The following is a 13097-nucleotide window of genomic DNA, read 5'->3' on the forward strand; positions in this document are numbered from 1 at the left end:
AAACCAAGAGTACAATGATAATTTTTTAAAAATGCAAAGTAATTTTTTTGGTGATTGTTTAAATTTATATATATTAAGACAGGGTAGAAGGAATCATAGAACAATTTGTTGAGCATATAGCAGTGTATGTATCAATTATGTTTACTTGGCACATTTGACTTTGAGGATATGGAAATCTTACGTGAGCACAAGGATAGGATGTATATTGTAGTCAGTCTTTTGGGGAACTAGATATATAAGATTCTTGCTTTAGATTGTCTTTCTTTTCGGGAAAGGACATGATCTTTTCTTATGGTTTTTTAGCTGCCATTTTCTCATATAACTGGCAGGATTGTACAGTGGATAAGTATAAGAAATATGGATTCAGATACGTTCTATACAGATTCTGGTTTTGCATAATATTTGACTTTGGGCAAATTACTTACCCTCTCTGTGACTCAGTTTCCTACTCTAAATTGTGACTAAAGAGTATCTGTTTCATAGGGTTATTACTGAGATTAAATGAGATCATGCATGTAACATATTTAACATAGTTTTGGGCACATAGGATAAACACTCAGTTCAGTTCATTTCAGTTGCTCAGTCATGTTTGACTCTTTGCAATCGCATGGACTGCAGCACGTCAGGCTTCCCTGTCCATCGCCAACTCCCGAAGCATACTCAAACTCATGTCCATTGAGTCGGTGATGACATTCAAACATCTCATCTTCTGTTGTCCCCTTCTCCTCCCACCTTCAATCTTTCACAACTTTAGAGTATTTTCCAGTGAGTCGGTTCTTTGCATCAGAAGGCCAAGGTACTGGATTTTCAGCTTCAGCATCAGTCCTTCCAATGATTATTCAGAACTGATTTCCTTTAGGATGGACTGGTTGGACCTCCTTGCAGTCCAAGGGACTCTCAAGAGTCTTCTCTAACACCACAGTTCTAAAGCATCAATTCTTCAGCACTCAGCTTTATTTATAGTCCAACTCTCACATCCATACATGACTACTGGTAAAACCATAGCTTTGACTAGACAAACCTTTGTTGGTAGAGTAATGTCTCTGCTTTTTAATAGGAGAAGGCAATGGCAACTCACTCCAGTACTCTTGCCTGGAAAATCCCATGGACAGGGGAGCCTGGTAGCTGCAGTCCCTGGGGGCGCTAGGAGTCAGACACGACTGAGCGACTTCACTTTCACTTTTCACTTTCATGCATTGGAGAAGGAAATGGCAACCCACTCCAGTATTCTTGCCTAGAGAATTGCAGGGATGTGGGAGCCTGGTGGGCTACTGTCTATGGGATTGCACAGAGTAGGACATAACTGAAGCGACGCAGCAGCAGCAGCTGCTTTTTAATATGCTGTCTGGGTTGGTCATAGCTTTTCTTCCAAGGAGCAAGAGTCTTTTAATTTCATGGCTGCAGTCACCATCTGCAGTGATTTTGGAGCCCCTCCCCCCCCCAAATAAAGTCTGCTACTGTTTCCACTGTTTCCCCATCTATTTGCCATGAAGTGATGGGACCTGATGCCATGATCTTAGTTTTCTGAATGTTGAGCTTTAAGTCTACTTTTTCACTCTCCTCTTTCACGTCATCAAGAGGCTCTTTAGTTCTTCTTCACTTTCTGTCTTAAAGGTGATGTCATCTGTGTATCTGAGATTATTGGAATTTCTCCTGGCAATCTTGATTCTAGCTTGTGCTTCATCCAGCCCAGCATTTCTCATGATGTACTCTGCATATAAGTTAAATAAGCAGGGTGACAGTATACAGCCTTGATGTACTCCTTTTCCTATTTGGAACCAGTCTGTTGTTCCATGTCCAGTTCTAACTGTTGCTTCCTGACCTGCATACAGGTTTCTCAGGAGGCAGGTCAGGTGGTCTGGTATTCCCATCTCTTGAAGAATTTTCACAGTTTGTTGTGATCCACACAGTCAAAGGCTTTGGCATAGTCAATAAACCAAAAGTAGATGTTATTCTGGAACTCTTGCTTTTTTGATGATCTAATGGATGTTGGCAATTTGATCTCTGGTTCCTCTGCCTTTGGTAAATCCAGCTTGAACATCTGGAAGTTCACGGTTCACATAATGTTGTACTGTTGAAGCCTGGCTTGGAGAATTTTGAGCATTACTTTACTAGCATGTGAGATGAGTGCAATTGTGTGGTAGTTTGAACTTTCTTTGGCATTGCCTTTCTTTGGGATTGGAATGAAAACTGACCTTTTCCAGCCCTGGGGCCACCTCTGAGTTTTCCATATTTGCTGGCATATTGAGTACAGCACTTTAACTGCATTCTTTAGGATTTGAAATAGCTCAACTGGAATTCCATCACCTCCACTAGCTTTGTTTGTAGTGATGCTTCCTAAAGCCCGCTTGACTTTGCATTCCAGGATATCTGGCTCTAGGTGAGTGACCACACCATTGTGGTTATCTGGGTCATGAAGATCTTTTTTGTATAGTTCTTATGTGTATTCTTGCCACCTCTTCTTAATATCTTCTGCTTCTGTTAGATGCATACCATTTGTGTCCTTTATTGTGCCTATCTTTGCATGAAATATTCCCTTGGTATCTCTAATTTTCTTGAAGAGATCTCTAGTCTTTCCCATTTTATTGTTTTCCTCTACTTCTTTGCACTGATCACTGAGGAAGGCTTTCTTATCTCTCTGTGCTCTTCTTTGGAACTCTGCATTTCAAATGGGAATATTTTTCCTTTTCTTCCTTGCCTTTCACTTCTCTTCTTGTCATAGCTGTTTGTAAGGCCTCCTCAGACAACCATTTTGTGTGCTTGTGTTTCTTTTTCTTGGGGTTGGTCTTGATATCTGCCTCCTGTACAATGTCACCAACCTCTGTCCATAGTTCTTCAGGCACTCTGTCTATCAGATCTAATCCCTTGAATCTATTTGTCACTTCCACTGTATAATCATAAGGGATTTGATATAGGTCATATCCCAATGGTCTAGTGGTTTTCCATACTTTCTTCAATTTAAGTGTGAATTTGGCAGTAAAGAGTTTATGATCTGAGTTACAGTCAGCTCCTGGTCTTGTTTTTGCTGACTGTATAGAGCTTCTCCATCTTTGGCTGCAAAGAATGCAATCAATCTGATTTCAGTGTTGGCCATCTGGTGATGTCCATGTGTCTCTACAAGTCTTCTCTTGTGTTGTTGGAAGAGAGTGTTTGCTATGACCAGTGCATTCTCTTGGCAAAACTCTATTAGCCTTTGCCCTGCTCCATTCTGTACTCCAAGGCCAAATTTGCCTGTTATTCCAGGTATTTCTTGATGTCCCACTTTTCCATTCCAGTCCCCTATAGTGAAAAGGACGTCTTTTTTGGGTAATAGTTCTAGAAGCTCTGTAAGTCTTTGTAGAACCATTTAACTCCAGCTTCTTCATCATTACTGGTCATGGCATAGATTTGGATTACTGTGATATTGAACGGTTTTCTTGGAAATGAACAGAGATCATTCTGTCATTTTTGAGATTGCATCCAAGTACTGCATTTCAGACTCTTCTGTTGACTATGACAGCTACTCCATTTCTTCTAAGGGACTCTTGCCCACAGTAGTAGATATAATGGTCATCTGAGTTAAATTCGCCCATTCCAGTCCATTTCAGTTCACTGATTCCTAAAATGTCGATGTTTACTCTTGCCATCTCCTGTTTGACCACTTTCACTTTGCCTTGATTCATAGACCTAACATTTGGGGTTCCTATGCAATATTGCTTTTTACAACATCAGACTTTGCTTCTATCACCAGTCACATCCACACTGGTTGCTGTTTTTGCTATGGCTCCATCTCTTCATTCTTTCTGGAGTTATTTTTCCACTGATCTCCAGTAGTGTATTGGGCACCTACTGACCTGGGGAGTTCATCTTTCAGTGTCCTATCTTTTTGCCTTTTCATACTGTTCATGGGGTTCCCAAGGCAAGAATTCTGAAGTGGCATCCATTCCCTTCTCCAGTGGACCACGTTTTGTCAGAACTCTCCACCATGACCTGTGTCTGTCTTGAGTGGCCCTATGTGGCATGGCTAATAGTTTCATTGAGCTAGACAAGGCTGTGGTCCTTGTGATCAGTTTGGTTAGTTTACTGTGATTGTGGTTTTCAGTCTGTCTGCCCTCTGATGGATAAGGATAAGAGGCTTATGGAAGCTTCCTGATGGGAGAGACTGACTTAGTGGGAAACTGGGTCTTATTCTGATGGGCAGGGCCATGTTCAGTAAATCTTTAATCCAATTTTCTGTTGATGGGCAGGCCTGTGTTCCTTCTCTGTAGCTTGACCTGAGGCCAGACTGATGGAGGTAATGAAGATAATGGTGACCTTCTTCAAAAGGTCCCATGCACACATTACTGCACTCAGTGACTGACCCTGAAGCAGGCCACTGCCAACACATGTCTCTGCTGGAGACTCCTGGACACTCATGGTCATGTCTAGGTCAGTTTCTTGTGGGTCCACTGCTCCTTTCTCCTGGGTCCTGGTGCACACAAGGTTTTGTTTGTGCCCTCCAAGAGTCTGTTTCCCCCAGTCCTGTGTAAGTCCTGGTGGTTCTATGGTAGGGTTAATGGCGACCTCCTCCAAGAAGGCTTACACCATACTCAGGTCTGCTGCTCCCAGAGCCCCTGCCCCTGTGGCATGTCACTGCTGACCCTTATCTTCACAGGAGACACTCAGACATAGTCCTGGCTCAGTCTCTGTGGGTTGGGTGTGCGTTCTGTGCCTTTCCCAGGTCTGAGCAGCTGAGTTGACCAGGTTCTTGGTGAGCACACTGTCCCAGGTGGACCATGTGTCTTAATCACCTCCCTGGTCCAGGCCACACAGTTTCCTGGGTGCATCATGAGGGCAGCATCTCAGGTACACTGTACGTCTCTTCTGGAGAGTTGATCTCAGACTGTGACCCTCCTGGCGGATGTCAACCATCCAGGATCTCAGGAAGTCCTGGTTAGCAGCTGGAAGCCTGCTCACAGTGTGGGGGAAGGCGCCATTTCTGTGGCTGAGATTGCAGCAGCCTCTTGCTTTCTGGCTCTGGGCTGCCTCTCTGCCTCCAGGCAGGGAGGGGCCGGTATGCAGCTCTCCTTTGGTATTTGCTCAATCCTTTGTTCTGTGAGTGGGTTAGAGCCTATAGAGGGACAGTTCTCTTTCCACAGTTAGGTGTGTATTCTATGGGTCTTTTTTCTTGTTTGTTTGTTTTTTTGTTTTATGTTGCCTTCTGAGATTCAGAAATTCCCCACAGACCCGCCTGTGAGAGGGTTTCCTACTGTGTGGAAACTTCTCCTTCACAACTCCCTCCTCAGGAGAGGTCTCCATCCCTAACTTTTTTGTGTCTCTTTTTGTCTTTTGTATTTTGTCCTACCTCCTACTACATGTTAATGATAACTGACGTGTATTGTTATAGTAGCATGTGCTTTCTTCTTACACTTCGATAGTCTCATTTTAAAGCCAACTTATTCTTTCATTTAATTTATACAGTCTCTTAATTTTCCAGTTCCAAACTTCAAGGAAAAATATAGTTGACCCAAATCGCAATTTTGAGCCAGAACACAAGAGGTTTGATGTAGCTTTCTATCCTAGGTCAGCCCGGTCCAGTCAGCTGTGATGGCAGGGTTGGCCCAAAAAGGTGCAAAATATGGCTGCTTAGACAGGAACTATGGACCTAAGGACCAACACAGGTAGTGTAGTAACACATATGCCATTATACACATCTACAAATACTCATGTATATGTGCTACTTGTTTTTAAATAATTGCCTGGATAAAATATATAATATCAATTAAACCATTTTATTAATGGAAATTATGATTAATGATGTAAAATATATTTATACAATTGGTTTATGTAAAAAAATTGTGTTTTTTGCCACATTTGGGAATACTTAATCCATTTGATTTTTAAAGTATTTCATTTAAAGTATTTCATTTAAAGTATTTATATTAATAGAGGTTGAGACTTATTTGGGAATATTTTTATATTTATTTATGCAACTAATTCGTTGACATACAGATTTTAACAAATAAAAAGAAAAATTGAAAAGAGATTAAATGTGGCTTAAGATAAAGAGGGTGTGAATATCTTAGACTTGTTTTGCCAATTCAGGCTAATGTTGCTGTCTTTAACTGTTGTGTCTTTGATAAAATACATTTTTATGGCAATTTTATTCTGTTTGTACTTTGCAGCTGAATATTTCCATGTGTTTGTAGCTTAGTGTAATACTTCTTAGTACCAGGACTATCTACTTTAATTTGAATTAAAATTTTCTCAAGATAAGTAAAGAATCTCTTCTCTTGTACTTTTCTAGTTCTATTCATCTGGATAACATATTATTAGATTTAATCATCCAGTCCAGGTATTGATATGTGGAAAAAAAAAAAAAACCAAAAAACCAGAAGTCTTCAACTCAGAATGTTATGAGAACGATGATAAAGTTTGTTGAGAATGTCAAACCAATTTCCCTAATGAGATTAACATATAATTGAATATAAAGAAGTAAATAGGTTCCGGCAGTAATCTCCACTTCCTTCCCATTAAGCAGCTGGTGATAATTTTTAACCTTTTTAACCATTGACTGAGAAAGTCCTTGTATTGGACCTAATTGTAACTTTCCTGGGTACCATGTAGTTTTGTTTTTTTTTTCCTGTACAGTTTCTACCCTGCAAAGATATCTTTTTTGCTCTTGCTAGGTTAAGCAGAAGAATTTGGTAAAAGGGCATTAGGTGATTTATAAATCTTCTGGATGACTGGAGGACCAGTCAAGAACCAAGGGTGATGATCAGAGGCAAAAACCCAAAGAAAGGGATGTTTCTAGACTCTGGTGCTTCTGAACACTTGCTACCACTGCCCTCTCTCATTTCCGATACTGCTCAGCAATAATTTCCATCTGTTGTATAGCTCTGAATTACTTCCTTAAGATGACTGTGCTTAGATCACTGACCACATTCCATCTTACAGGAGGCAGGCAAAATAAATATTTTTCCTTTTTCTACTTTAGTAGGAAAAGTTGGACCCATTTTCTACTCCAGGGATCTTCCAGACCCAGACCTACATCTCCTACATTGTAGGCAGATTCTTTCCCCCTGAACCACTAGGGAAACCCCGAAGTTTGTATTGGATTGGCCAAGAAGTTCCACTGGGTTTTTCTATAACATAGAAAAACTTTTTGGCCAACCCAGTAGCTATGCATAAGTGAACAGAACAGCATGCATGTGTATTTTTACACATAATACCGTTTTTTCTGAATGGGCATGATTAAGGCAAGCTTTGAAGTGTCTCCCATTGAGTTACTTACAAGGACAGGCTCACGCAGTTGACTTTGGAGTGATACATTATGCAGTAAGAAACTTGATAAGTCATTTTGGCTGAATTTCTCTACCAAGTTTTTTTTACCCTGTCTTTTCAACTTTGATTTATGAGATAGTTTAGATAAAATGACTGTCTACAAAGTCTTTAAATTTATCTGAAATAAATGCAAATTCTCTGTGCAAATAATAGTATCTCATTATCCACATAGCAATAAATTATCAAGAATGTTCTAGACTTTTCCTTGGAGTGTGAACCCTGACTCTTGCAGGCAGTTGGCATCTTCCTGTCTTTTCCTCAGTGGTCTCCATCCCAGCAGAGCTAGCCAAAGTCTGCTTTTAAATCAAGTAAAGGGAGAACTTTCTTAAAAATATTCAATCAAGAGGAAAGTGGTATAAAATGCTAATCCTTAGGCATATCAAATTGTTCCTTCAAAAGTACCTTATATTGTCAGATAATTAAGATACAACTGGATCTATGAACATATTCAAAGGTTATAGAGAGCCTGGAGATTAAGACAGAAATAAATTAGGTAAAATAAACAGAGAGATATTTGCTTTGATCCAAACATTAGAATGCTATATAGAAATGCCATAACAAATACAATATGCTAGGCTGAAAATGTCACTAGAAGAAACATTAATTACTGTTTTTTATTCAGAACTAACTGTAAAATTTTGAACTTGCTTTTCTAACTTTAAACACAAATGGAGTTTAATATGTATACATACATTTGCTTCTAAATACTAACCAATTAATTATATGATCAATGTATATAAAAGAAGGAAATAACATATTCCTCTGTCACTTTTTATATGTTAAGACTAAACAGAACATAAGGAGCATTCATGGCCACCACTGCCTTTTCTTTCCTGACTCCACCCATCCACTTCTCAAAATGTTATTATTTTCAGAAAAAGAGTGGATATAATTCATGATTCATATCTTCTTTTGAAATCATATTACTCCTATTGTTCAATTAAAAAACATATAGGTTCAAAATGTTAGTATCTTGTGAAACTTTAATTTTTGTTTTTGTTCTTTTTATTTAACTGTGGATGAAACATTTGACTTGAGGAGCTTTTATAAGGGGGACTTCCCAGGTGGTGCTAGTGGTAAAGAACCTGCCTGCCAATACAGGAGACTCAAGACACAGGTTCTATCTCAGAGTCTAGAAGATCCCCTACAGTAGGAACTGGCAACCCACTCAAGTTTTCTTGTCTGGAAAATTCCATGGACAGAGGAGCCTGGCCAGCTATTGCCCCTGTCCATGGGGCTGCAGACAGTTGGACATGACTAAGCACACACACAGCTTTTGCAAGGGATGGCTAAATACAGGTCAGCTTTCTAATGGTGTTTTTTGAACTTTATTTTTTGTTGTTGTGACATTTCAACTAATCATGAAATATCATAGATGAAATTAAGGCAAACTAAATGTATATGGCATAACATTTTATTTTGTCATGAGTCATATTAAAGTAACTTTTTGTTTGATTACACATTTTTAAAACAAGTAGTTTGTTGGCATTTATGTAGTGTACATTTTAAAATAGTTTTTTCTGTGCAACTTAGTATATCGCACTTTATTTAGGTTGGATAGAGATAAGATTTCTAAACATAAGCTTTGCAGAAGTACATGCAGGTTTATGCTGTAGGATTAGGTGATATGCTGTTGTTCATATATATATATTTCTGAAAAAATATTAAACAATTAATTATTGTAAAAAGCACTTAGCAGAGAACTCTGTAGATGATTTTCAGTAGATGTTTTTTGCCTTCTCCTAACTTCATTTCATAATCTATGGGTTACCCCAGCAGGTAAATAAAACAGTTTGAATGCAAGAAAATAAATATTCTACTTAAAGAATATAAAATATTTTTCTATGAAATAATTATCTAAAGAAAACAATCTTCAAATTGTCTCCTAATTTAATTATTATTAAAGAAAATACTTTTTCCTAAAAGGTTAAGGATTACTTGATTAAACCTGTTACAATCTTTGTAATAACCACAAAACAATATTACTGTATATTACTACATTTTCTAAAATAGCAGACATATTATTCTTATACCTGGAGGAGGACATAGCAATCCACTCCAGCAGTCTTGCCTGAAAAATCCCATGGACCGAGGAGCCTGACAGGCTACAGTCATGGGGTTGCAAGAGTCAGGCACAACTGAATGACTAAGCACACACATTATTCTTTTTTTTTTTTTCATTTATTTTTATTAGTTGGAGGCTAATTACTTTACAATATTGTAGTGGTTTTTGTCATACATTGACATGAATCAGCCATGGATTTACATGTATTCCCCATCCCAATTCCCCCTCCCACCTCAAGAAACATACTTTTAAAATATCCACTTTAAAAATTAATTTAAAAGAATAAATTGAGGGAACATTTGATCTCATGTGAATTTATGATTTATTCTGTTGGAAGCTTTGGGTTGTGATACTAGTTTGTGTTGGTCATATTCCAAGTATCCTCCTTTTCTTTCTTTAATATAAAGAAATCTGTTACTAAATGAAATGAATAGCTGTTTACATTTTTGATTTCTGAAATTTGTGCTTTATATTTTAAATTAATTTTCATTGGACTGTCAGTCAGTTCAGTTGCTCAGTCATGTCTGACTCTTTGCGATCCCATGGACTGCAGCATGCCAGGCTTCCCTATCCACCCCCAACTCCTGAAACTTGCTCAAACTCATGTCCATCGAGTTGGTGATGCCATCTAACCATCTCATCCTCTTTTGTCCCCTTCTCCTCCTGCCTTCAATCTTGCCTGGCATCAGGGTCTTTTCCAATGAGTCAGTTCTTTGCATCAGGTGGCCAAAGTATAGTTGCAGTATAGTTGCTTTAAAATGTTGTGTTTTTACTGTACTGCAAAGTAAATCAGCTATAGGTATATATGTATTCCTTTTTTTTTTGGATTTCCTTCACATTTAGGTCACCACAGTGCATTAAGTAGAGTTCCCTGTGCTACACAGTACTTCTCATTAGTTTTTTATTTTGTGCATAGTATCAAAAGTGTATATCTGTCAATCCAAATCTCCCAATTCCTCTCACCACCTTGGTATCCATATATTTGTTCTCTACGTCTGTGTCTGCATCATTTTTCTAGATTCCACGTATGTGCTTCCTAGGTGGCCAATGCCGGAGACATAAGAGATGTGGGTTTGAGCTCTGGGTTGAGAAGATCCCCTGGAGAAGGAAATGGCAACCCACCCCAGTATTCTTGCTTAGGAAATCCCATGGACAAAGGGCTATAGGCCCTAGCTAAGAGCCTAGTGGGCTAAGGTCCATAGGGTCTCAAAGAGTTGGACACTCCTGGAGCAACTTAGTATATGGTATTTATTTTTCTCTTTCTGACTTTACTCTGTTTGACACTAAGTCCATCTGCGCTGTGCTTTACTTTAGAATTTAAAAAGATTTGGCTGTGCAAGATAGGATGTGTGCTAATTATGCCTGCAGCAAGAGGCTAGTCAGAGGAATCTGTCCTGCAAACCCGAGGTGGAAAGAAGGCATGAACAAGACAAAGAACATGGTTTTAGTTTTGCCCGCGCGCGCATGTGTGTGTGTGTGTGTGTATGTGTGTGTGTGTGTGTGTGTGTGTGTGTGTGTGTGTGTGTGAAGTAGAGCAGTAGAAAGAGGAAGTTGACGGGGCAGAGGGATGTATGGCTTAAAAGAAAGGGCGGTGAGCCTTGTCTCTGGGGCTTTGTGTGACGATAAATAAATATGCTCCTACTAGGAGAGTTGGCTTGAAGCCCTGGGGAAAAGCTGCTTCCTCTGTAGTAATCTCTGCTTTAGAGTTTATGGTTAATTATTTTTACAAATCATTTCCCTCTTGCCCTCTTCACTCCAATTCAGTTGCTAAGTGACTGGAAGATAAAGTGACCTCTGAATTTATTCTTCTCATTACATTGTTAGATTTTTTTCCACATCACTTAAAGGATGGATTTGTTCGTTGTAAGTTCAACACCTCTCAAAGATTCAAGTTGACATTTCACCTAATTAATAGCCTCTGTTGGCCTAGTTATTCTGGGGATGCATAATTAAGGCAATAATGCTACTTTTTCAGTGGAATTGTATTTTATTTTGCCTTTTAAATGGATTGCCCAAAGGTTTATTGCTTTTTCTGGCTTAACGCATATTATCATGCCCATCTGTGTTAAAATAAACATCCTTAGAAAATTTAAAAAATTTTCCATCCTCAGGAAAAATTTAAAAAATTACTCTAATAGAAACATTTGAACTCTGAGGATAAAAAAAAAACCCATATATATGTACAGTATTTTAATTTTATGGGAACTCATTCAGTTCAGTTCAGTTCAGTCGCTCAGTCGTGTCCAACTCTTTGTGACCCCATGAATCGCAGCACGCCAGGCCTCCCTGTCCATCGCCAACTCCCGGAGTTTACTCAAACTCATGCCCATCAAGTTGGTGATGCCATCCAGCCATCTCATCCTTTGTCGCCCCCTGCTCCTCCTGCCGCCAATCCCTCCCAGCATCAGGGTCTTCTCCGATGAGTCAACTCTTCGCATCAGGTGGCCAAATTACTGGAGTTTCAGCTTCAGCATCAGTCCTTCCAATGAACACCCAGGACTGATCTCCTTTAGGATGGACTGGCTGAATCTCCTTGCAGGGCAAGGGACTCTCAAGAGTCTTCTCCAACACCACAGTTCAAAAGCATCAATTCTTTGGCACTCAGCTTTCTTCATAGTCCAACTCTCACATCCATACATGACCTCTGGAAAAACCATAGCCTTGACCAGATGGACCTTTGTTGGCAAAGTAATGTCTCTGCTTTTTAATATGCTATCTAGATTGGTCATAACTTTCCTTCCAAGGAGTAAGCGTCTTTTAATTTCATGGCTGCAGTCACCATCTGCAATGATTTTGGAGCCCCCCAAGATAAAGTCTGACACTGTTTCCATTAAAGGCAGTAATTTTTACCTTTTATCTTTGAATTGTTCACTTTCATACTTGGAGTCCCCTCTGTAGCACCTGACAGAGTGGATACTGGATATATACATATATTGTTCATTGACTTCATGTGCTAAGAATTCAAATTTTCCTTTTAAAGTGAAGTTAGTATAAAAATGGTTATATATATCATAAGTAATTCTGACTAAAAATTAAAATAAAACTACAGACATTGTTTTTCTTTATTTATTTGTTGGCATTGTTTTTAATTTTACTCTTTGGGACTTGCAGTCTGTATGTACTTATCCTCTGTGGTGTGAAATGTTATTTACTTATCTAATCAAATGTATATATAAAGATACATAGTTAACTCTTACTATATAAAAAACATTCTGCTCCATGCTTTACAGATATTGTTAATGTGGAATTGCTAAGGAAAAAGAAATCATCTTTTCCCTTACCTGGGTCTTCCCTGGTGGCTCAGAAGGTAAGGAATCTGCCTGCAATGCAGGATTCACTCCCTGGGTCGGGAAGATGTCTTGGAGAAGGGAATGGCTACCCACTCCAGTATTCTTGCCTGGAGGATTCCTTGGACAGAGGAGCCTGGCAGGCTGTAGTCCATGGAATTTCAGAGTCAGACACAACTTTCTTTTCTCGTTACCTCAGGTAACTATTTAGAAAAAAAAAAAAAAAAAACCATATGTAATCACAAGTGTACACACACACAAACCTACAAATGACTGTGGGTGAATGGAGCATGCAGATGTCACATGCTGAGTTTTCTGTGAATATGATGATGGCTGTGGTGGTGGGAGGTACATAGAATTTCCTGTGGTACTGAGTAGCCGAGCTTTATACTTCTTGATATTTAGATGGTAAAATGTCATGACGAAAAAGATATAACCAGGCA

At 39.0% G+C, this 13097-nt stretch overlaps 1 protein-coding gene across 9 annotated transcripts in view; it reads left to right on the plus strand.

Annotated features, from left to right (window-relative positions):
* The window catches only part of MAPK10 (mitogen-activated protein kinase 10), a 589148-nt gene that overhangs the window by 391473 nt on the left and 184578 nt on the right, over nucleotides 1–13097 (plus strand). For 6 of the 9 annotated variants that reach the window (XM_020902101.2, XM_020902102.2, XM_020902105.2 and 3 more), the window contains exon 3: nucleotides 12598–12674. The exons of the other annotated variants lie outside the window; for them this stretch is intronic. In XM_020902101.2, the coding sequence (XP_020757760.1) occupies nucleotides 12598–12674 (77 nt within the window). The remainder of the gene's footprint in view (nucleotides 1–12597; nucleotides 12675–13097) is intronic. 9 annotated transcript variants of the gene reach the window in all.

The sequence above is a fragment of the Odocoileus virginianus genome, chromosome 29, assembly GCF_023699985.2.
Source record: "Odocoileus virginianus isolate 20LAN1187 ecotype Illinois chromosome 29, Ovbor_1.2, whole genome shotgun sequence".
NCBI classification, from domain to species: Eukaryota; Metazoa; Chordata; class Mammalia; order Artiodactyla; family Cervidae; genus Odocoileus; species Odocoileus virginianus.